This window comes from Nerophis lumbriciformis, linkage group LG02 (assembly GCF_033978685.3).
Source record: "Nerophis lumbriciformis linkage group LG02, RoL_Nlum_v2.1, whole genome shotgun sequence".
NCBI classification, from domain to species: domain Eukaryota; kingdom Metazoa; phylum Chordata; class Actinopteri; order Syngnathiformes; family Syngnathidae; genus Nerophis; species Nerophis lumbriciformis.
In genome coordinates this window covers 16,243,169-16,268,961 of record NC_084549.2, presented here as the reverse complement: position 1 = coordinate 16,268,961, position 25,793 = coordinate 16,243,169, and the positions used below count along the sequence as shown (strand labels likewise).

At 40.0% G+C, this 25,793-nt stretch overlaps 1 protein-coding gene across 3 annotated transcripts in view; it reads right to left on the bottom strand.

Annotated features, from left to right (window-relative positions):
- slit1a (slit homolog 1a (Drosophila)) overlaps positions 1–25,793 on the bottom strand; it is a 298,698-nt gene that overhangs the window by 261,533 nt on the left and 11,372 nt on the right. For all 3 annotated transcript variants that reach the window (XM_061947175.1, XM_061947254.1, XM_061947335.2), the window contains exon 3: positions 6,582–6,653. In XM_061947175.1, the coding sequence (XP_061803159.1) occupies positions 6,582–6,653 (72 nt within the window). The remainder of the gene's footprint in view (positions 1–6,581; positions 6,654–25,793) is intronic.

Sequence of the window (25,793 nt, the reverse complement as noted above, 5' to 3'; positions counted from 1 at the left end):
AATAATATTATTTAGCTCATTCGCGTAAGAGACGAAGCAAATGTCCGCAATCGTCACACACACACGTCAGCAATCGTCACACACGTCAATATATAAGAATTCGGCGGGGGCGGGTCATGGCAGAAGTGCATTGTGCGTCATGGCAGAAGTGCATTGTGGGTCATGGGATGCCAACTGCTGCTACATCCGTAGCTATTAAAATTGATTATTTCAACATTGGCGGTAACTTATACAAACTGAGAAGGCCTGAACTAAAATGGCACCAAAAAGGAAATCATATACCGTATTTTTCGGAGAATAAGTCGTACCGGAGTATAAGTCGCACCTGCCGAAAATGCATAATAAAGAAGGAAAAAAACATTATGCAACTTTCATAAACTATGAAAAAAACGGCAACTTATAGTCCGAAAAATACGGTACTGCAGATTACAAGCCGGGCGTAGTGAAATATGCGGCAGAAAACGGCGATCGAGCAGCAGAAAGAAAGGAAACGGTGCATACCAGAGGTGACACCGGGGAGGAAGATTTCATGGGATTTAGCGATCGGGAGTGACAGATTGTTTGGTAAACGTATAGCATGTTCTATATGTTATAGTTATTTGAATGACTCTTGCCATGATGTGTTGCGTTAACAAACCAGGCACAATCTCAGTTGGTTATTTATGTGTCATATAACGTACACTTATTCAGCCTGTTGCTCACTATTCTTTATTTATTTTAAATTGCCTTTCAAATGTCTATTCTTGGTGTTGGGTTTTATCAAGTAAATTTCCCCCAAAAATGCAACTTACACTCCAGTGCGACTTATATGTTTTTTTCCTTTTTTATTGTGCCGGTGCGACGTATACTCCGGAGCGACTTATAGTTCGAAATATACGGCATATATATATATATATATATATATATATATATGCCAAATTATACGGCCAAATTTTTTTCCATTGTAATTTTAAAGAATTTATCTGAATGTGCATGAACTATTTCTGTTCAAAATTGTTTGAAATGGCACGTTAAATGTTTAAATATTAACTGCTGTACTACTATATGAGTACGTATTTTCTATTGTTTCATTGAAAATAAAACAGCAAAGTCCATTTGGCTGTCATCTGTTTTAATTATGAGACACAATTGTGTCAAAGTCATGATTTTTTATTTCATCCTTGAAATAACAAATTATGACTTTGAAAAAGCAGTTGTATACTTGTGAGTGTTGATGACAGCTTTGCAACAGTTGATATTTTAGTTTCAAGCATGTTTTACTCAATATAGGTCATAAAATCTCAGCAACAAGCTGTAATATCTTACTGAGATCATTTAGGAACAAAACACTTAAAACAAGTAAAACACTCTAACATAAAATCTGCTTAGTGAGAAGAATTATCTTATCAGACAGAAAATAAGCAAATATCACCCTTATTTGAGATATTTCATCTTACTTAGATTTCAGTTTTTGCAGTGTAGAAAGAGTTCTGTGCAGCTTGTGTTACATTTCAAACATGTTAAATGTCCACACGGCTTCACCGCCTGCGGTGAGTGCGCACACGTCCCGGTTTTAAAACCACTTTTATACCTGAAGTTACAAGGGCTGTTTAATTTCACCACTGACTTGAACGGAATGTGTTAACTCTGCCCGTTTAAGACCGGTGCTTGTGTACACATTACTTGTTGATGTGTGGGAGCAGAGGGCGAGTGAGTGTGTGTCTATAGGGCACAATAAGTGATGCTACAGCAGACAACACAGTTCGAGAGAAGTCCATTACATCACTTGTTAGTCACTTGGGGTGCTTAATGTACTGTGGAGTAGGTCACCATAAGCCCACTTCACTGTGATTATGCTAATGTGTGTATTGTTTGGACTCTTTACAAGTGTGTGACTGTATACATAATAAGATCAATCAAGAGGCCTTGACTGTTATTAAAACTTGTTTGTTTGTTTGTTTGTTGCTAAGTTGGCAGGCAACTTCCTGGTTCATGGAGAGTGATGAATACACAGGTAGTGCCATTTTGGTTCTGGGGGGTAACATGATTTTCATCACAGGGAATTGAATGGTAACAATCTCACACGCAATTTTTAGACCAGTTGATCTGCCGTCTCTTTTCTGCTCTGCCCCCCTCTCCTGCGTGGAGAGGTTATTAGGTGACCACAGAAGTTGCGCTAGCTGTTCAAAGTCGGGACCTGGGGTGCAGGGGCTAGGGATTTTGGGTCCCATGAAAAGAATCTTTACAGGGCCCCCAACACAGTGTCATTATTTTTTCTGTATTATAATTTCATCATCATTAGGGGCCTCTCTGGACCCCCCTCCATCATGGGCCCCTAGAATCCGTCTCCTTTACCCCCCCACCCCCCCTTTTCGGCGCCCCTGCCGGGGTGGACCACTCATCTGTGCATCAGTTGGGGACGTGTCTGCGCTGCTGACTTGTTTCCACTCAAGATGATCCCCTGCTGGCCCCACTATGGACTGGACTCTCATACTATTATGTCGTTGTGGCTTGTGCAGCCCTTTGAGATATTTGTGATTTAGGGCTACATAAATAAACATTGATTGATTAATTGATATTAACTACATCAACTTGACGTCCATTGGGGGTCCCCATCATACTTGCCAACCTTGACACCTTAGATTTCGGGGAGGGGGGGGGGGCGTGGTTAAGAGGGGAGGAGTATATTTACAGCTAGAATTCACCAAGTCAAGTATTTCATATATATATATATATATATATATATATATATATATATATATATATATATATATATATATATAAATAAGAGAAATACTTGAATTTCAGTGTTCATTTATTTACACATATACACACACATAACACTCATCTACTCATTGTTGAGTTAAGGGTTGAATTGTCCATCCTTGTTCTATTCTCTGTCACTATTTTTCTAACCATGCTGAACACGGACGGCGTGGCGCAGTGGAAGAATGGCCGTGCGCGACCCGAGGGTCCCTGGTTCAATCCCCACCTAGTACCAACCTCGTCATGTCCGTTGTGTCCTGAGCAAGACACTTCACCCTTGCTCCTGATGGGTGCTGGTTAGCGCCTTGCATGGCAGCTCCCTCCATCAGTGTGTGAATGTGTGTGTGAATGGGTAAATGTGGAAGTAGTGTCAAAGCGCCTTGAAGGTAGAAAAGCGCTATACAAGTACAACCCATTTATCATTTATTATCATTTATAACACCCTCTCTGATGATGCATTCTGCTTCGTCTCCTTGTTGTGTGCGCAGTTGTGCACTGCACTCTCTAAAAGCCGTAGATGTTATTGTCACATATGCAGTAGATGGCAGTATTGTCCTGTTTAAGAGTTTCACAACATTGCTGTTTACGGCAGACAAACTGCTTTACAGTAGACGAAAACGTGACTGCTGTTGTTGTGTGTTGTTGCCGCACTGGGAGGACGTTAATGAAACTGCCTAACAATAAACCCACATAAGAAACCAAGAACTCACTCTCCATCATTCTACAGTTATAAAGTGATTGGGTAGGCACGCTGTTTATATGGTGGGAAAGCGGACGTGAAAAGAGGCTGTCGACACGTCACTCAGGTCCGCATGGATCTGGAGGGGGCGTGGCCTCCAGCTTGGCCTGAATTTCGGGAGATTTTCAGGAGAAAATTTGTCCCGGGAGGTTTTCGGGAGAGGCGCTGAATTTCGGGAGTCTCCCGGAAAATCCGGGAGGGTTGGCAAGTATGGTCCCCACATCTGCAGTCCCCTTCAAGGTTTCTCATTGTATCCCATTGGGTTGAGTTTGTTCTTGCCCTGATGTGGGATCAGAGCCAAGAATGTCGTTGTGGCTTGTGCAGCCCTTTGAGACACTTGTGATAAAGAGCTATAGAAATAAACTTTGATTGATTGATTGATTGATTGATTGATTGATTGATCGATCAGGACCAGCCACTTTTACAGGGTTTCTGTAGGGATCAGCAAATCTAGGTTAATGTGTTTTAAGGCTATTTTTAATGCAACTAAAAGGGATCGTGTTAAGATTTTTGTTCTACATTTAAAACTTTGTGGTCTACGTAACATGTAATGGTGCAAACTCCGATCGTCTCACTTGGAGCATGTTTTGAAGAAGCCAAACACACAAAAATAGGTACGAATAGGTAGAAAAGTTGGTGTTGCATAACAGGGCCCCTTTAAAACATATGTAATACCCAAAGTATATGCTTATTTCGACAATATACAGCAGGCCAACAAAACTCTTTCTCCAGGCCACAAATGGTCTCCGGGCCGCACTTTGGACACCCTTGCTGTAAAGTGCAGGATCAATCATTCTGTTATTAATTGTTTTGGAAAAAATGTTACAGCAAAAACGCTAACCATACTTTACTGCAGGGGTTCTTAAACTTTCTGACCTCGGCTCCCAAATTTTCCACGACAGAGGGGCCCGGGACAACACTGATTCCTACTCTTGATTTTAATCGTGTTTAACAAGTATATGTAACCTACTTATAGTTTACAGTTTGAAACCATGTGTTAATCACATTATTATTTATTTTAGACATACTGTAAACCTGAGGCATTTGTCAGGCTGATTAGAAAAATAAGTATTAATCAAATATACTGCTTAAGAAAGGATTCACAAATAACTGCCGAAGACTAAATCTACATACAATTATGTTGTGCTACAGTAATTATTAAATTAACCAAATTAATAATTAAGATGTTTAATAAACGGTTAATAAAATTAAAGTGCAAATGAAAATACAGCTTCACCAATTTAGTTATCATTTTGGCACTGAAGAAACTTCTTTATGACTTTAGCTCCAGATTTCTTTGAGATTTGCATTACTGCCACAAGTGGTGGAAATGTGTGTTGCAATTGAATGTGTCACAACTGTGGCCCATACCGACCACAGCTGAGAAACAGATATTCTTGGCCGGCCTCTAATCCCTCTATGATTAAAAAACACTGTTCTACAGCAAATTGTCATTTTTCAGAAAAAACTCATTAACATTCCACGTGTCAGTCAACAGAAAATCGGCTTTTAATACCTCTGTGTCACACTTAATTTAATGCAAAAGACATTGCAGTATATAACAATGGTCGCATGGAAATCAATCCCTCATATTTGATCGTGGGAATGAGTTCACTTACTTTTTGAAAAAAGATTAAGACTTTATATGTTTACAGAAGAACAATAATTAATTCATTTTAGGTCTATTTTTGGTTTTCAACTGGATTCTGTGCAAATAATCTGTACCTTTAGTTTTGCAAACAATACTGTATCTTTATGGCTATTGTGTGATCCCATACTATCTTAATAATTGTATGTTATTAATGTGGAGCTGTTGTTTCATTTTGAATGTGGTGTTATTTGTCATGTATGAATGTGTGTATTTCCTTTATACATACAGTACAGGCCAAAAGTTTGGACACACATTCTCATTCAATGCGTTTTGTTTATTTTCATGACTATTTACATTGTAGATTGTCACTGAAGGCATTAAAACTATGAATGAACACATGTGGAGTTATGTACTTAACAAAAAAAGGTGAAATAACTAAAAGCATGTTTTATGTTCTGGTTTCTTCAAAATAGCCACCCTTTGCTCTGATTACTGCTTTGCACACTCTTGGCATTCTCTTGATGAACTTTAAGCACACCTAAGAAGTGAAAACCATTTCAGGTGACTACCTCTTGAAGCTCACCGAGAGAATGCCAAGAGTATGCAAAGCAGTAATCAGAGCAAAGGGTGGCTATTTTGAAGAAACTACAATATAAAACATGTTTTCAGTTATTTCACCTTTTTGTGTTAAGTACACACCGTATTTTTCGGAGCATAAGTCGCACTGGAGTATAAGTCACACCTGCCGAAAATGCAAAATAAAGAAGAAAAAAAACATATATAAGTCGCACTGAAGTATAAATCGCATTTTTGGGGGACATTTATTTGATAAAACCCAACACCAATAATAGACATTTGAAAGGCAATTTAAAATAAATAAAGAATATTGAACAACAGGCTGCATAAGTGTACGTTATATGAGGCATAAATAACCAACTGAGAACGTGCCTGGTATGTTAACGTAACATATTATGGTAAGAGTCATTCAAATATCTATAACATATAGAACATGCTATACGTTTACCAAACAATCTGTCACTCCTAATCGCTAAATCCCATGAAATCGTATACGTCTAGTCTCTTACGTGAATGAGCTAAATAATATTATTTGATATTTTACGGTAATGTGTTAATAATTTCACACATAAGTCGCTCCTGAGTATAAGTCGCACCCCCGGCCAAACTATGAAAAAGACTGTGACTTACAGTCCGAAAAATACGGTAACTCCACATGTGTTCATTCATAGTTTTGATGCCTTCAGTGACAATCTACAATGTAAATAGTTATGAAAATAAAGGCAACGCATTGAATGAGGTGTTTCCAAACTTTTGGCCTGTACTGTATATAAACACATTTCTGAAATGTTACACCCTATTGCAGCAGCTAATGGGGATTTTATTAGATAAACCAATCCAAAAACGTGTGGTGACCCAAGAAGACGTTGACACAGCTCTCAATAAGAAGGAATGCAATTTTTAAAAAGCAACATGGAATGAGGAACTTACAGAACTCTGATGTATTTGAGCCCAGCAAAGTCACTCTTGGTGATGCGTGTGAGATTGTTGCCATTCAGTTCCCTGCAAAAAAACCCAAAAAAAAACACCCATCAATATTACGTTCATCCTTAGTCTAATGTTTCTGGAGCTTTGCAAAATAATACAAATAAAAGCATTTGCGCATACTTCTTTAAAGGATGTAACAAATGGAGCATATAGAACACATTTCATCTTTAGATTTGACAACATTTAGTAGGGACTTGTACAAAAAAGAAAGATATCAAAAATCTCTAGTGGACCTTTTTCCAGCAACATAAATGTTTGGTTTACAACGCTGCTGAAAATGCCAAAATCCTATCCCATAAAGTCAAACATCTTGGAGGTTGTACAATCCAGAATTTGACTTTTTGGGAAAAAAATGATTTAACCTCTTTCAACGAGTATGGTTGCATGATAAATATTGTACAGATAAATATCGTGACGATATGAGGAATTATGATAGCACACCAGTAAATCTGATAACATAAAAAAATAGCCCTGATGACCCATTGAAAAACAACAACAAAAATACGCTTCAAAGAGGCAAGATTACCTATACTGTAGGTTGTTTAGGGTGAGCAAATTAAGCGCTCCTTTTCTCAAACTCATTTCGTAAACTTCCCCTGAGCGCAATGTACCGGTAAACAAACATGGCGTAGATCGATTGGGACTTATTCATTGTTTCAGACAAAGACTTTCCACATGCTATTTGCACCAAATCTTCTGCAAACATTACGTGAGGAAGGATAAAAAAAAACATTGCACCCCAACACATCAAACTTGTACCCCGCATACTTGCCAACCCTCCCGGATTTTCCGGGAGACTCCCGAAATTCAGCGCCTCTCCCGAAAATCTCCCGGAAGAAATTTTCTCCCGAAAATCTCCCGGAATTCAGCCGGAGCTGGAGGCCACACCCCCTCCAGCTTCATGCGGACCTGAGTCCAGTGTGCGCACACAAGGAGACGAAGCAGAAGAACAAGACCATAGTCGAAGAGCGCAGGGGAGACACTTCTCCAGGGCCGATGTATGCTCGGGGCAACACCCTTCACCTTACCCGGCAGTGGGTCTCCACAGCGGACGACTTTAGGGTGAATGAGGAGTCCAGCGATTAGTTGCAAATCTTGCTTTATTGATTGCTTGCACACAGCCAATCCAACACAAAACCAACTAGTACCTCCCCGCACTCACGCTACCGCTCCCTCTCTTCTCTCGCCCACACACTCACTGATGTCACTCACCTCACATGCTCACCTATTAAAGGGCCACACACACACATACTCTACTCTCATAACACACAGTACAGTTAGTAGAACAACTGTGTTTTCATTACTGTGTATTTGATAGGTGCCATTGCCACGGAATTGTATTGCATTGTACTTTCAAGTACAACAACGAGTAGATGAGTGTTATGTGTGTGTGTATATGTGTAAATAAATGAACACTGAAATTCAAGTATTTCTTTTATTTATATATATATATAATAAAATAAATAAATATATATATAGCTAGAATTCATTGAAAGTCAAGTATTTCATACATATATATATATATATATATATATATATATATATATATATATATATATATATATATATATATATATATGAAATACTGAGTTGGTGAATTCTAGCTGTAAATATACTCCTCCCATCTTAACCACGCCCCTAACCAAGCCCCCCGCCCCAACCACGCCCCGCCCCACCCCCCACCTCCCGAAATCGGAGGTCTCAAGGTTGGCAAGTATGCGTACCCCGCCTTCTGCTCGGATGCAGCTGGGATAGGCTTCAGCCAACCCCGCGACCCCGAGAGGGACAAGCGGTAGGAAATGGATGGATGGATGGAATTTTTAGAATGTGTGGCGAGCCATTAAAACATTTATTGCGGGGGCCCCTGGACTGAACAAATTAAATTGTTATAAGACTCACTTGTTTGCAAGCGTGTTGTGTTACATAAAAAACATATTTTTACACTTGTATGAAAACTATGCGTTACATGGAACAAATCATTTTCTATGGCAGAAATTGTTTCCCAAATCAAAACCAATTCAATACAGACAAGCGTAGATTGTTTTGATAGCTTTCACACATACTGTTATGTCACATCAACCAGTGACAATAAAGATCACTGAATCCTTACTAATATTTGTAAGAACTGGCTTTTTGTTGGATATCACTTTATTTTTTTCACTGTTCCTTATTCTAGAAGTTGCAATGTTAGTGTAAGACATTTGAGACGCCTTTTTCCTTATTCTCGGAACTGCCAACCGACACTCGCAACCGCACCCCGTTTTGGGCCATGTCCTTCCACCGTTGTCGGGGATTAGTGGGAGCCAGCGGAGGGGATTTGAGAAGGGCCAGAAAGCCAACAAACTAAGTGTTGCGGATATAATGGGAGTAGTGGAGCTGACCATCATTGCAAAAGGAGCCAGAGAGAAACTTTGGTGACCATAATAACCTTCAATTAAAGGGACCGATCCAAGAAAGGGTTATTTGGTATTCACATGACATTTCAACAAAAGCGCGTCAAAATGCAGTAATACAATTTTTTGTGTGCTACTGCTATTCCTAAGCATTATTGGTGAACCCTGTGCTGACCCTCATCCCTGAGCACAGCCCAAAAGAACGTGTTCCAAAAAATGCGCCGAAAACGAGGGTCTCCTTGCCTCACTCGTCTAATGACCACTCGGGGGACTGTAGCGCTATGCAGTACTAAAAGGAATGGCCATTACGGACAGATGGCGTGTGTGTGTCCGTGTGTGTGTGTGTGTGTGTGTGTACACAGGTGCATTGACAGGCCAGCGACAGGGTAACGGGAAATAAATAATGGACTGGCCTTCATTAGGGCTCTGATTCATGCACATGTGCTGCTGATTACAGGTGCTTACGTAGATAGGTGCTAGCATACATGTCAAACTACGCAAAAAGTGTGGGCTGCCAATGTATCATGGGGGGGGTCACTGCTGATGACACCCGGTGGACAAGAAAAAAAAAAGGGAGAGAAAAAGAGGGATAGCAGGGGAAGCTGATCAAAACTGTCCGCCCTGAGATCGGTAGGTTGCGAGTTCAAACACCGGCCGAGTCATACCAAAGACTATAAAAATGGGACCCATTACCTCCCTGCTTGGCACTCAGCATTAAGGGTTGGAATTGGGGGTTAAATCACGAAAAATGATTCCCGGGCGCGGCCACTGCTGCTGCCCACTGCTCCCCTCACCTCCCAAGGGGTGATCAAGGGTGATGGGTCAAATGCAGAGAATAATTTCGCCACACCTAGTGTGTGTGTGACAATCATTGGTACTTTAACTTAACTTTAACTTCCTCTCTTAGTGCTGTGCTCTTGCTTAAAGGGGAACATTATCACCAGACCTATGTAAGCGTCAATATATACCTTGATGTCGCAGAAAAAAGACCATATATTTCTTTAACCTATTTCCGAACTCTAAAAGGGTGAATTTTGGCGAATTAAACGCCTTTCTAATATTCGCTCTCGGAGCGATGACGTCACAACGTGACGTCACATCGGGAAGCAATCCGCCATTTTCTCAAACACCGAGTCAAATCAGCTCTGTTATTTTCCGTTTTTTCGACTGTTTTCCGTACCTTGGAGACATCATGCCTCGTCGGTGTGTTGTCGGAGGGTGTAACAACACGAACAGGGACGGATTCAAGTTGCACCAGTGGCCCAAAGATGCGAAAGTGGCAAGAAATTGGACGTTTGTTCCGCACACTTTACCGACGAAAGCTATGCTACGACAGAGATGGCAAGAATGTGTGGATATCCTGCGACACTCAAAGCAGATGCATTTCCAACGATAAAGTCAAAGAAATCTGCCGCCAGACCCCCATTGAATCTGCCGGAGTGTGTGAGCAATTCAGGGACAAAGGTCCTCGGTAGCACGGCATTGGCGGCAGTTTGTTCCCGCAAACGAGCGAGCTAAACCCCCTGGATGTCTTGGCTCACACCGTCCCTTATGCCACAGAAGATGATCAAGAGAAGAATATCAACCCTAGCTTCCCTGGCCTGCTGACATGAGGGTATGTCTACAGAATATATTAATTGATGAAAATTGGGCTGTCTGCACTCTCAAAGTGCATGTTGTTGCCAAATGTATTTCATATGCTGTAAACCTAGTTCATAGTTGTTAGTTTCCTTTAATGCCAAACAAACACATACCAATCGTTGGTTAGAAGGCGATCGCCGAATTCGTCCTCGCTTTCTCCCGTGTCGCTGGCTGTCGTGTCGTTTTTGTCGGTTTCGCTTGCATACGGTTCAAACCGATATGGCTCAATAGCTTCAGTTTCTTCTTCAATTTCGTTTTCGCTACCTGCCTCCACACTACAACCATCCGTTTCAATACATGCGTAATATATTGAATCGTTTAAGCCGCTGAAATCCGAGTCTGAATCCGAGCTAATGTCGCTATAGCTTGCTGTTCTTTCCGCCATGTTTGTTTGTGTTGGCTTCACTATGTGACGTCACAGGAAAATGGACGGGTGTATATAACGATGGTTAAAATCAGGCACTTTGAAGCTTTTTTTTAGGGATATTGCGTGATGGGTAAAATTTTGAAAAAAACTTCGAAAAATATAATAAGCCACTGGGAACTGATTTTTAATGGTTTTAACCATTCTGAAATTGTGATAATGTTCCCCTTTAAGCCAAACATATTTGTCGCAGCTTTTATCTGCACTCCAGAATTGACGCAATTTTTCTGTGCACCTGATTTGCGTGTTGTGTCATTTAGGCCGCGCTCTAATGTCAGCAACCACCTGTTATGTGCAAACTAGCAAAGTAGAAGCCTCTGAGGCACAGTGTGTGGTATTTTCTTGACGCTTCCAGATCTTTACATCAGGTTTTTTTTAACTAACTACATTCACTGTTGAAAGGCCCCATTCACAAAGCCAGCTTTTTCCACCAATTACTCCAGTATCACAGATCAGTGAGGGCAGCACCGACTGGGAATGAAGTGTCAGAGTGAAATTTGGAACTGTCTCCCTTTCTAAGGAGAGGCCAAACAGAGCTCAGGGCCGGCCCCTGGCGTAGACACTATGCAGCATGAAACGTTGTCACATGTATATTTATGTATATTCTATGCGCTGGACTCAGTATAAAATACACAATTGAATAGGTGCATTACGGTTGTCCGGGGTATGCCCCGCTTTCTGCCCAAATGCAGCTGAGATAGGCTCCAGCACTCCCCCCGCGATCCCGAAAGGGACAAGCGGTATAAAATGGATGGATGGATGGGTTCCAATTTTGCATAATTTGTATGAAAAAAGCTATTGTTTCATTATGCAAAAATAAACCCCCTAATAAAGGGGACCTGCAATGAATTTGTTTTTTTTTTACTTAAATGTTGTTACAATGTTATAGTGTTGTCCCGATACCAATATTTTGGTACCGGTAGCAAAAAAAAATTGCGGTACTTTTCTGTACTTTTCTATACTTTTCTAAATAAAGGGGACCACAAAAAATTGCATTATTGGCTTTGTTTTTAACAAAAAATCTTAGGGTACATTAAACATATGTTTCTTATTGCAAGTTTGTCCTTAAATAAAATAGTGAACAACTTGTCTTTTAATAGTAAGTAAACAAACAAAGGCTCCTAATTTAGTCTGCTGACATATGCGGTAACATATTGTGTCATTTATCATTCTATTATTTTGTCAACATTATTAAGGACAAGTGGTAGAAAATGAATTATTAATCTACTTGTCCATTTACTGTTAATATCTGCTTACTTTCTCTTTTAACATGTTCTATCTACACTTCTATTAAAATGTAATAATCACTTATTCTGCTGTGTGGATGCTTTACATTACTTGTGGATGATACCACAAATTTGGGTATCAGTCCGATACCAAGTAGTTACAGGGTCATACATTGGTCATATTCAAAGTCCTCAGGGACATATTTCCTGAGTTTATAAACATAATATAATTTTTTTTTAAACGAATGAAGATGTTGTGATGTTAAAAAATATCGACGTAATCATAGTAGTATTGACTAGATACGCTACTGTACTTGGTATCATTACAGTGGATGTTAGGTGTAGATCAATACTACCGAATAAGATTCATTAGTATTGCTGTACTATACTAATACTGGTATACCGTACAACCCTACAACATATATACCAAAAATTTGGGTATCAATTTGATACGAAGTAGTTACAGGATCATACATTGGTCATATTCAAAGTCCTCATGTGTCCAGGGACATAATTCCTGAGTTTATAAACATAATATACATTTTTTTTAAACGAAAGAAGATGTTGTGATGCCAAAACATATCTACGTAATCATGGTAGTATCGACTAGATACGCTCCTGTACTTGGTATCATTACAGTGAATGTTAAGAGTAGATCCACCAATGTTGACATTTTGACGCCGGTGAGCTACGGTGTGTAGTGAAGCATTTTTAGCTATTCCTCGTCCTGCGGGGATGATACTTGTAAGAAACGTACTTTATTTGTCGCCATGGAGGCGAGGATTAAGATTTAGAAGTAGCTAAAACACTGCCGAATGCGGCTGAGCCATGTCTTAAAGCACCTCTTCCGGTGGGCGTTTCAGTGTTATAACTTCACCTTTATTGTTAGTTTTTAAGCGAAAATGCGTCCGTTCTCCCTTTTCTGTCTACACACATTGTCTGTTTGTAAGTACTCAGTGATTGTGCGCTGCCGAACATCCTCGTCTGCTCGTAAACCAGCGTGACGACAACGTGGGTTTCGGGAGGGTGGCGGACCGGTACTTTTCAGAGGCGGTATAGTACCGAATATGATTTATTAGTATCGCGGTACTATACTAATACTGGTATACTGTACAACCCTACAATGTTATATACTTATGTTAAACAACGTCAAAGCGTCAAATCATAAAGTTCATGCATTTTGTCGTGATCTCGCACGCAGTTTTGGATGTCTCTGTCCGCAGGGTTTTGCAGTCTAGCTACGTTGTGACGTCACAGTGAGGCGGAAGCACTTATTTAAACAGGGGTTATGAGAATGACTGTGGAGCAAAATCTACGCAATAGTACACCAAAGCATATCTAATACATATAATCTAGTTTTAAATGTAGATTAAAATCAACAGTTTCCCTTTAAGGTTTCTTTACCCGCAGGGCAGTTGTAGAGCAGTTTAGAAGTCATCCCCCCTAACTTTTTGAATTCTTTTGGTGCTTGAATGTAAAGTGGTTGGCATGCACATACAGTGATTAGCAGGAACGTACATGCAGGCACATGCAGGCAGTGTAAATGATGAGTAACGTATGAATGAACAAGCCACGAACCCACGCGTTAACCGCAAATGAGGCAATAGGAATGCCAGAGCTCCTACAGAGCAGGAAATCATTGTTTTGCTTGTATAAAGTTTAATACAGTCAATATGACTTAAAGAAAAGCTGCTCTGTATGAAGTAATAATCAGTCATTAGTACTTTTTGTTTTACCGACAAATAGAGCTAAGTAATAACTGCTGCTGCACCCTCTCTCCTTTCACTGACAGATGCGTTGTGGTTCTGACTGCGGGCAGGTTTTCACATTATACTACTGCGGTATTACTCCAGCGGTAGAAAATTATTAGGTATCACACTCAGTTCATGCAGCGAAGGATATCCACCTCTGACTGCTTTAGTCAACTCCATCCATCCGTCTATTCCCTGGAAAGTCTGTAAGGACTCCCAGCACTGACACACATCCTGCACGGCGAGGTGGATTTGTGGTGGATATTACTATCACTAGCTAATGCTAATCGGTGCACTTGTTGGGGCTTTTTGTCATGTAATATTAGTGAGATTTAGGACAAAAAGTAGTGAAATTAGTTGACAACTGGCATTTCCTTCCAGAGGAAGGCCACTGACACCACACAATTTGGAATTAGCGGACCTTTGATGATTTCCTTCTATTCAGACTAGAGATGTCCGATAATGGCTTTTTTGCCGATATTGTCCAACTCTTAATTACAGATTCCGACATCAACCGATACCAATATATATAGTCGTGGAATTAACACATTATTATGCCTAATTTTGTTGTGATGCCCCGCTGGATGCATTAAACAATGTAACTTTACCATGAATTGATTAACGTGGACCCCGACTTAAACAAGTTGAAAAACGTATTCGGGTGTTACCATTTCGTGGTCAATTGTACGGAATATGTACTGTACTGTGCAATCTACTAATACAAGTTTCAATCAATCAATCAAAAAGTGGGGGGGGTGTATTGTAGTTCCCTGGAAGAATTAGTGCTGCAAGGGTTTCTGGGTATTTGTTCTGTTGTGTTTATGTTGTGTTACGGTGCGGATGTTCTCCCGAAATGTGTTTGTCATTCTTGTTTGGTGTGGGTTCACAGTGTGGCGCATATTTGTAACAGTGTTAAAGTTGTTTATACGGCCACCCTCAGTGTGACCTGTATTGCTGTTGACCAAGTATGCTTTGCATTCACTTGTGTGTGTGTGTGTGTGTGTAGAAGGCGCATATATTAGGTGACTGGGCCGGCACGCTGTTTGTATGGAGGAAAAGCGGGCGTGACGACAGGTTGTACAGGCACGCCCCCAATAATGTTGTCTGGGTGGAAATCGGGAGACATTCGGGAGATTTTCGGGAGGGGCACTGAAATTCGGGAGTCTCCCGGGAAAATCAGGAGGTTGAAATCGATACCGATAATTTCCGATATTACTTTTTAAAGCATTTATTGGCCGATATTATCGGACATCTCTAATTCTGACTTAACATAGTTACCAGTGGCGGGCCGTGCGTTTCCCACCTAGGCCTTCAGTGAAGTCCGACTTCAAAGATTACCTCTCAAAATACCATAATTGATGTCACCACATGACCATTGCTGGAGAAATACTATACAGAAACACATTTACGTACCGCTGAGCATTGGTGCACATCAACAGTGTACAAAACGGGTGATTTTCTGGCGTATTTAAAAATCAATTAAAACGCATCAGCAATTAAAACATATCTTATGTGGTACTGTCAAAATTAAAATTGCAAAAAAACATATTAAAAGTGAAAAAATAACATATTTGAACTCACAATTAGTAGGACCTACTCAACGCTGTTACCCATTTCATCGCCAGAACAGCTGAGCTAGCTTCCGGGGTTGGCCGACATCGTCTCACAAGATGTAGTTTCTCTTTCAATATCCTTCTGAAAATGGCCTTGCAAATATATATCTGCCACCTACTCAACGTGTTGTTCTAATTCTCTGCTATCCCGGTCTGGCTACCGCCCAACACTTCCCGCTTCCTGCTAAATTGAAACTTGTGATTGGATACTCACTTTGGAGTGACAAGTGAGTATCCAATCACAGTCTCGTTAACATCAGACTACTGTCAACAACTTGTGATCTGATTGGCTATCGCAACTGTCTATCACCTCTACACCTACACCTACAGTGCACGGACGGCCGCATTGTTGATTCTGAAAGCCTCTGGCAGATTTGGTACAGCATGGCAACATAAGCTAGCTGGATTCTGATTGGATACAAACTAAAACTAAAAACACCAGCACTGGAAGGAGCATATTATGACATGAAGAGAATATGAATAATTTTAGATATTTAGGGAAAGTAAATACAAAAATAATTGTATCTTTAATTATGATCATGATTTCTGGTTATGTTAGGCCAGCAGAGAAGGCCCTGCTGGCCCTGACGGCCCACCACTGATAGTTACAATGTTGGATACTCGTGGTAATGTTGAAGCAGAAAATCATAATGTTCATGTATGTTGGCGTGAGCATGCACGCAGTTTGAATACATCTGAAAGCTGTGTTTTGCAGTGTAACTAAATTGTGACGTCACAGTGAGATGGACGTACTTATTTGGACAAGTAAAACTCTCAGCCAGAGGGGGAGGAGTTCTGTACAAGGAAACACAAAAACATAGGATAAAGTATTCTTTTCATCTAATCGTGGCATGCGCATAATAACACAGACGTGCGACATGCAGCGACATAAATGCTGCCAAATTTAGCTTCTTTTTTTTTTTAAATGCAGAGTCTGACTCGATAGGAAGGTGTGCATGTGTACCTAATATTGTGACCAGGTAAATCTGTATAATGTTTATGAAGTTTATTTTTCCTAACATGTCCTGTCCAGCCATTCAGGCAAATCATATTGTTGATGTAGATGCCCATATCTCTTGTACAGATTTACTTTACAAAAGAGAAGTGTGGAATTTATTTTTCAACTGCGACTGGAAAAAAAAAAATGTTGACGACTTCAAGATATATATTTCAACAGTGTACACTTCACAATACAGAGCCACATAAAAAACATTTAAGACACTGCATGTCTCACATCCGTGTTAATGGACCCATGCCAAGATTCATTGAAAATAATAATTATCCTATCTATTTTGGGTGTCCTCAAACTAAGTACTAATGTTGCAATTTCTATCGCTTTTTCGTCAGAGCTTAGCGACAAATCCAATTTTGTACTTGCTGGTCCATGTTGACAAAACAGTCCCGTTTAAAAAGTTCTCAACAAATAACTGTGGAAGTATTTGATTTTTAGACATCAGAGCAGACGGGAGGGCATGAAACGAGATATGATAAGAGAAGACAGGGGGGATGCTGACCAACAAAATATACCATAATGCCCACATAAGTTCGTCCGTCAAACTGTGATGTCACAAATGGCCTGTTGCAAAACACATTGTTCAGAGACATCCAAAACTGTGTGCAAGCTCAAAACAAAAATAAATGTATGATTTGACACTTTGGCATTGTTTAACACGGCTATCCAACATTGTAACATGTACAAGTCAGAAGAGGCAAATACCATCATAGATAAGTAAAGTGTTTTGTTTTACCCGTGAATGACATTTACAAGTGTTGACATAAGTCTTCTTAATTTGACGTTAAAGTTAAGACCAACTCTTGCTATTTTTATTAGCAGATAGTAACAGTGGTTAACTTATTTTTGAATTTGCATGGCAGGTTAAGAAAGTTACTTAAGGGCTTTATCTTAATTTTCAGTTGTCGCGGTATACGACGATCAGCTTGGCCCATGTGTTAGGAATGTTTTCAGGATATATCAACAGAATTAAAAAATACCCGGAATTTAGAGGTCCCTTAATCCATGCTGTATTAAAAATATCACAAATTAAAGTGATACTTTTGTATGTGGCATCACTGCAAGGTGTAGTTATGCACATGAAGCTTGACTCACAATAAGGAGCATGTTGCTGGAAAACAGCCCCAAGTCCAACTTAATTTGCTCACATCTCTATAATTCAAATGGGCTCCGAGTGCTGTTACGGCGCTGAAAAACTCATTATGTTTATTTCTGCCAGCTGCTGGGGTCTCTCAGCAGAATGTTGGGCGGGAGTGTAGGGATACGTGGTTTGAATTGAGCGTTGAGCATTAAATGGACCACAGAGAACAGAGGGAAAATAAGCAACAACGGGCGAACTAACACAATTAAATAAACTTGAGGGGTGGAATTCAACTACCTGCATAAAGACAACAAATACTCGCAAGAGTTCAGCATTCAGTTGGGCTTTGAACGCTGACTAGAGGAAAAGCACATAATGATAGAATGACAAACGACTTTTGGCTGGAGAGCACTTCACCGACATTAGCAATTAATGTAGATGTATAGCAGAACTCCAATAAATGAGCTCAGTGGAAAAGTATAGACTAGATGACAAGGTACAAAACTGAGGCAATAACTTAAATCAAGACCAAGTTATAGAACGTTTTTATCACTGTGCATAAACTTTTATGAAAGTAACTTTATGTGGGCTGTAAGTTCGCTACTATGACTTGACGACATGAATCAAAAATAATTGATGGAGGAGAATTAGTTGTGGTCTGATCGCAGCTGTATAAAGTAGATAATTAGCCAGTAGGTTTGAACGTATTTTTTTAAGTTAAGTTTACTTGCTTTTATTTAATTTCAATTCAAGTTTTATTGCAATGTTCCTTGTTCTTTCTTTTCTTGTGGTTAAAAAAACAAAACATGTATGCTTTATTTAAAACAGTATTCAAGAATTTCAGTAAAAAACTATCACTTTGCAAGCCATCATTAATGAACAACATTAAATGTACACATACAGTAACTATACATTCATCAGCTAAAACTTTATCTGCACATTCTAATGAAGCCATTCAAATTAAAAAGTGAATACACACCTCACATTTTAGCAACTATTTTATAAGGGTGTAACAGTACGTGTATTTGTATTGAACCGTTTCGGTACGGGGGTTTCGGTTCGGTTCGGAGGTGTACCGAACGAGTTTCCACACGGACATATTAAGTAGCGTACCACACGTGTAAACAATGCACACCGAGGCACAACACACGGCATGCTAGCAGCGACCGGACTACGACAACATGTAAAAGCCAGAGCTGGAAGACCCTCCTGCCTCGTTAAGATCTCCCGTTTGGGAACACTAAGGCTTCGCGGTGCGATACAACAATGGAGGACGGAGGTTTGCCGACATTGTTCAGCAACAGTCGGGTATGCTTCTGCCAACACGTCAAACATGCTAACCCATTTGAAGCGTCACCACCCCCAAGTGAACATCACATCAACGAAGAAAAAGACGAGCGTGGTGCAAACACCGCATTCAAGCAGCCTCTCCTCGGCGAGTCAGGCAGGGCTAAAGCAATAACAAATGCCGTTGGTGTTTTTATAGCAGCAGATTTAAGACCATATTGCATTAAAAACTAGATTTTGACCCACTGAGACATTGTAACTGCAAGCAGGTCTGCTCTTTCTGCAGACAATGTGGATGAACTGATTTTTCTGGCAAAAAACATGAAGATTGAGTGAAAGTCACCAGGGTTAAAGGCTGGCGGGGGGGAAGAAAAGTTAATCTGAGTCTGAGTTGACTTGAAACTGTTTAATGTTGCACTTTTTATATGTAGAAGAAAAGTTTAGTCATTTTATTGATCTGAGCAACAACTTGAGGCAGTTTAATGTTGATTAACGTGGACCCCGACTTAAACAAGTTGAAAAACTTATTGGGGTGTTACCATTTAGTGGTCAATTGTACGGAATATGTACTGTACTGTGCAATCTACTAATAAAAGTCTCAATCAATTAATCAAAAAAAGCACTTTATATGTAGAAAGGTTTTGTTAAGAAACCATTCTGAGCCTTATCTTATTTAGTTTTTATTTTATATATGTTGACCACATTAACCCTGGCAATCGACCCTGTGTGTATTTGTATGTTATTGTTATGCTTAGCATTCATGACTGCCTGCTGTTGCACTGATCAGCCGAGTGGTGGCTCACATCCATCACACACAGAGCTATTTCTATTTTTGGGCATAATTATTATAGTGTTCCCAATGTTAAAAGGATAAAGCCATTGTTTACAAATTTGGTAAATAAATAACCAACAAATGTATATTTTGTTGTTTTCTTACTGTACCGAAAATGAACGGAACCGTAACCTCCAAACCGAGGTACGTACCGAACCAAAATGTTTGTGTACTGTTACACCCTTACTATTTTATTAGAAGGACAATACTAGAGAAAACTTTAAAACTAATAGTCGGTGCACAGCCACTGAAAATAAGTCATCATGCAGTCATTACTGGCTAAATAGCTAGCACTTGCAAAACAAATACATAGCAAGATAATAGTGTCTTGCCAACAAACAAGTATGTCAATAGTGCCATGCTTTGAAGTCTGAGGCTGCACGAGTGCTGCCGGCACTGTGGAGCTACAGCTCATGAGGAAAACGGGAATTCCAACATGTACTGAACATTTTTCTTGCCTATAGTGAAGCCTGGTTGTAGTGTCATGCTTTGAAGTCTGAGGCTGCACGAGTGCTGCCTTAACTAGGAAGCTGCAGTTAATTGAGGGGAAACGAGAATTCCAACATGTACTGAAACTGGGATGCATTGCAGTTTTTTAACATAAGGAGCCCAAACCCACCTCCAGGATGACAAGTGCCTTTTTAAGGAAGCCGAAGGTAATGGAGTAGCAAAGTAGGTTTCCTCAATTCCTGAACCAAATTGAGTAGAACATTTGTGAGGCATCCACAAGCAGTGGAAGATGGAGGAGCGCAAGATGTGTAACATACGCCAGCTCTAACAATGATGTCATCATGGAGTCGTGGACGAGGATTCTAACAACAGGAATTCAATGGACGTGCTCGATAAGAATGGTGGTCACACTCAATATTCACACTTTGGACATTTCTGTGAAGTATATTCACTTGTGTTTAGACAATAAAGCTATATTTACACTGCAGTGTATAATGCCTAATTCACATTTTTTGTTAAATCAACATTTTTATATATTCACAATCAGTGTTGGGACTAACGCGTTACTAAGTAACGCGTTACTGTAACGCCGTTAGTTTCGGCGGTAACTAGTAATCTAACGCGTTATTTTTTATATTCAGTAACTCAGTTACCGTTACTACATGATGCGTTACTGCGTTATTTTACGTTATTTTTTAATATAGTATCGGCTAGAAACAGAAGAAGTGTCGTCCTTCTGTCTCATAAGGAAAAGAAAAGGCGTGTTTTCCTCGACCGAGGAGCGGAGCGCAGGGGAGACGTTCCTCCAGGGCCTATGTACTTCGGGGCTAACACCCTTCACTTTACCCGGCAGTGGGTCTTTACAGCTCCGGACTCGAGGGTGAATGACGAGGCCGGCGGTTTGTTGCAATTTTGTGACTTTATTAGTGTCTTACACGCAGCCATCCACCAAGCTAGAGCACCTGCACTCACTCACTGTTGCGCTCCCTCACTTCTCTCGCCCACTCACTCACTGACGTCACTCACCTCACATGCTGTCATATCTTAAAGGGCCACACACACATACGCTACTCTCATAACAACTAAAAAGACATCATGGCGAAGCCAGAAGTCGAGTTTCTTAACACGGATACATTGTCACTACTTTTCTTTTGTCGAGCACAAAGAAAAGAACATTTTAGTTAAATGTAAGTTGTGTCTTGGATCAAAGATCCCATCTACTTAAAGTTAAAGTGACAATGATTGTCACACACACACTAGGTGTGGTGAAATTATTCTCTGCATTTGACCCATCACCCTTGATCACCCCCTGGGAGGTGAGGGGAGCAGTGAGTAGCAGCAGTGACCGCACCCGGGAATACTGCCCAAAACAGCAATTCAAATCTGCTGAAACAGCTACATAAATGGTAAATGGGTTATACTTGTATAGCTTTTCTACCTTTTTCAGGAACTCAAAGCGCTTTGACACTATTTCCACATTCACACACTGATGGCGGGAGCTGCCATGCAAGGCACAAACCAGGACCCATCAGGAGCAAGGGTGAAGTGTCTTGCTCAAGGACACAACGGACGTGACTAGGATGGTAGAAGGTGGGGATTGAACCAGTAACCCTCAGATTGCTGGCACGGCCACTCTCCCAACTTCGCCACGCCACATAAGCAACATGCTTTGACGAAGCTAGTAAAGAGAGACACAGACTCCGATGCCACTTCACCTCCACCTAAGGATTTTAACGGCGGCAAGGCTAGCCAGGACAACATTGATAGAGCCATTGCAGCGTATGTGCTAGAAGACATGCAGGCTATTTCTACAGTGGAGTCACCCGTTTTCTGGCAGCTAATTAGCATGATACCGGCGTCAAACAACAAATGGCACGGAAAACATGTTCCAAGTACCTGGACAGTGAGTACATAAACATGGAAAGCGAGCTAAAGAAAACACTCCAAACTCTGCCTCTGCTCATCATTGAAGGTACACACTGTCAATTCTCTTATATACTATTTCATTATAGACTTCTAGAGTGTTTGATTATCACATCACTCTAAATGTACAGACTATAAAGTTCACAAACATAAAGAGGGATGCTAGTGGGCCAGGCCAATCTTACCTTATCTCTAAACTAAAACTGGGGAAATGTGTAGAGTCTTCTGGGCTTCACTACAGTGTTGATCTCCTGAATACATGATTTTATTTCACAATTCCTTGAGAGAAAAAAATGCCTGATTAGGCTTTGTGTATGTCATGTGTGCCTTCCTTGGGTGAAGCCAGCTTTACAGCTATGTTGTTATTATGCGGTTTGTTACTTATGTATGTTATGTTGCAGCTATTTCAAATATTGTTATTTTAAGCGCTAAAGCTGATTAACTATTTATAGCGGCACCATGATCATTACCGAGTGGTCAGCTGCTTCCTCGCTTCCTTGCTCACTGTAAATTTATTCTAGATCATAAATCATGCATCTCACCTGAACAGAAGAAGTCTGAGTAGGTATTCCGACAATTTGGTACACTTTGACAGCCATTCAGGACCCGAAAATGGGCTGAGTTGGATTTTTTTTAAAATCGTAATTGTGTCCTTCACATTGACATAAAAAAATTCTGATTCATGTCACATATGGGCAAACAAATCAGAATTAATCTGCAGTGTCAACATAGTCTATATCACAGTTTGTTGACTTATTTTGAGCAGTAAACCTATACTGTACACAAGCTGTACATTCAAGACTAGTATATTCATGTTTAATTTCTATAGTATTGTCCCAGTGAGAATATATAATAAAAAGCTTACTGAAATGTGCAGTGTGTACTCACTTTTCTAAGATACTGGAAGTGTACGTCAAGGCTAATCAACTGGCGGCCAGGGGGCCAAACACGGCCTGGGAATGACACCATATGGGCACCCAAGTTCAGTTCAAAACCTGGGAGACAAACATTTTTGCAGCAAATTCCTAAAAACACTGGAGTGCTCCTGTTGTATAGAGGATCTTGGACCAACTGTCCACACATTGGCAGATCCTTGTATTGACATTCTAACCTTGCTAGCAAACACAGAACACTGGGATCCTGACTCATGGTTCACATAACTGAGGCGTCCTTTAGACTGGCAGTGTTCCTCAAGGATCCATTTTAGGCACTCTTTTTCATCTTTTAGGCTATTCAACTTAAACCCAAAAACTGATGTTTTGAAAAAGACTTATGTATAGGGCAATCACTTACTGCAATCGACTGCCACAATATCTGGTATCAATCGCCAGCAGAGTGGGTTTAAAGAATAGACAGAGGAGAAGTATTGCGGAAAGAGATTATTCTAGATTGTACCTAATGTCGGGACTGGTTCCTTTATCTTCTTTTGACTTATTTTTTGCTTAAATTCATTCTTGTTTCTGATTATCGTTTTTATATTGATATTATCTTGATTTTGTATGTACTTTTTGTTATATTTTATTCATTTTGGTACTCTTTTGTTACTTAGAATATTGTTTGTCTTTGGTACACTAATGTGTATATTGTAGGCCATTGGTTCTTTGTTTTATTTTTGCAAAAAATATAAATCTATTTTTATATTGCTCGTTTTTACCTTTGGTATGAACATTATTATGTAAACTCCAAGTTATTGTTTATTTTTATTTTTGTTGTTGCTATTAATGTATTATAACATTGTATTATTGATCATGTTGTACTGCATTGTAATATTTTGTTTTGTGATTGTCTGATGTTTTTTGCCTGGACCCCAGGAAGACTAGTCTCCACTGCGGTGTATACCAGTGTTTTTCAACCACTATGCCGCGGAGATATTGTCTGGTGTTGCCGTGGAAAAACTTCACCTAATTGGTCCAAAAAAATATTTTTTTGCAAATCAATAATTATAATCTGCAAATAATGTGCCGTTCCTTAGTGTCTGTGCTGTGTAAAGCTCGGCAGGGTAACCATGTAATACTCCACGTCAGTAGGTGGCAGCAAGTAGTTAATTGCTTTGTAAAAGTCGGAACGTGTCGGGTGAGATGAGGACGGTCTGTCGTGAACCCAACATGCAAAAGGTAAAAAGGTATGTAACGCCTAAACCAAAAATGAACAAAAGGGAAAGGAAAAGGCATTGAAGTATAGGTTTTGCTATGCAAAACAAAAGTAAAACTGAACTGGCTACAAAGTAAACAGAAACAGAATGCTGGACGACAGCAAAAACTTGCAGCGTGTGGAGCAGAGACGGCGTCCACAAAGTACATCCGTACATGACTTGGCAATCAACAATGTCCCCACAAAGAAGGATGGCAACAACTTAAATAGTCTTGCTTGCTAACACAAGGGAATAGCTCTCAAAGGAAGACATGAAATTGCTACAGGAAAACTTCACCAAAACAGGAAGGGCCACCAAAATAACAGCGCAAGACAAGAACTAAAGCACTACACACAAGAAAACACCAACAAACTCAAAATAAGGCACAACTAACTGGTGGAGTTTGATTTTTTTAACGTTATCTGCTGGTGGTGTGCCTCCGGATTTTTTAATGAAAAATGTTTTTCCTTGCCTCATAAAAGGTTGAAAAACACTGGAGTAGACTAATGGAGATCCTTAATAAACTAAACTAAACTGGTTCAGTTTTGCAGCAGATTCTTAAAGAACAGCAGAGTGCTGCTGTAACGCTGACAAAATAAACAGACTAAATTCAAATGTCAACTATAGAAGCTGGTTCTCCAGAATATATAAAATAAGTCTTATAGTAAGATTTCCAGAAATGTGGCCCCCAAAACAATTTAGTTGAATATCCCTGCTGTACATCCTATTGTGTAAAAGTGCACATAAGTGTCCATACACATCAGCTAAATGTCTCTCTTAGTAATGTTTGCACAGTTCACTGGGGTGTCATTCAATAATATCACAGTAACAAACGCCACAGCACCATTTGTCTTAGGCCCCGTTTACACTAAGTCGGCTAAGGTTATCCACGGTAAATCCCACCTAACCTTATCCTTGTCCACACACACACAATGGTCGTTTAAGACCCCCTGCCACCTTCGGTGCAACGCGACCTAGTACGCATGCGCGGAAAATACTCATGTCCTAGTCACCTCCAGTGTTGCTTTGTGTGCAAGTTCTTAAATTAGATTTAACTTATCTGAACAATATCCAGTGTTGTGGTATTTCAATTAACTAGAATCCAGTGTGCTGAGGGGGCCTATTGTAGTTGAATCACACCTGAGCCATCATAAATTAATAAAATCTTTATTAGACACGTAAACAATGTGATAAAGAACATTTTACAACAATCAAACTAGGGATCTAGATAGCTGGTCAAGACACTCCTCACTCTTTTGCCTTCACCTTCATTGTCCATTCTTTCTTGGTGACTTTATGTACTCTGGACCTAGACGTTGAGTCCACGACATACATGGCGGACAATAACTGATACAGTCTGCTTTGCCAGTCCAAATGCATTCAATGTTTTC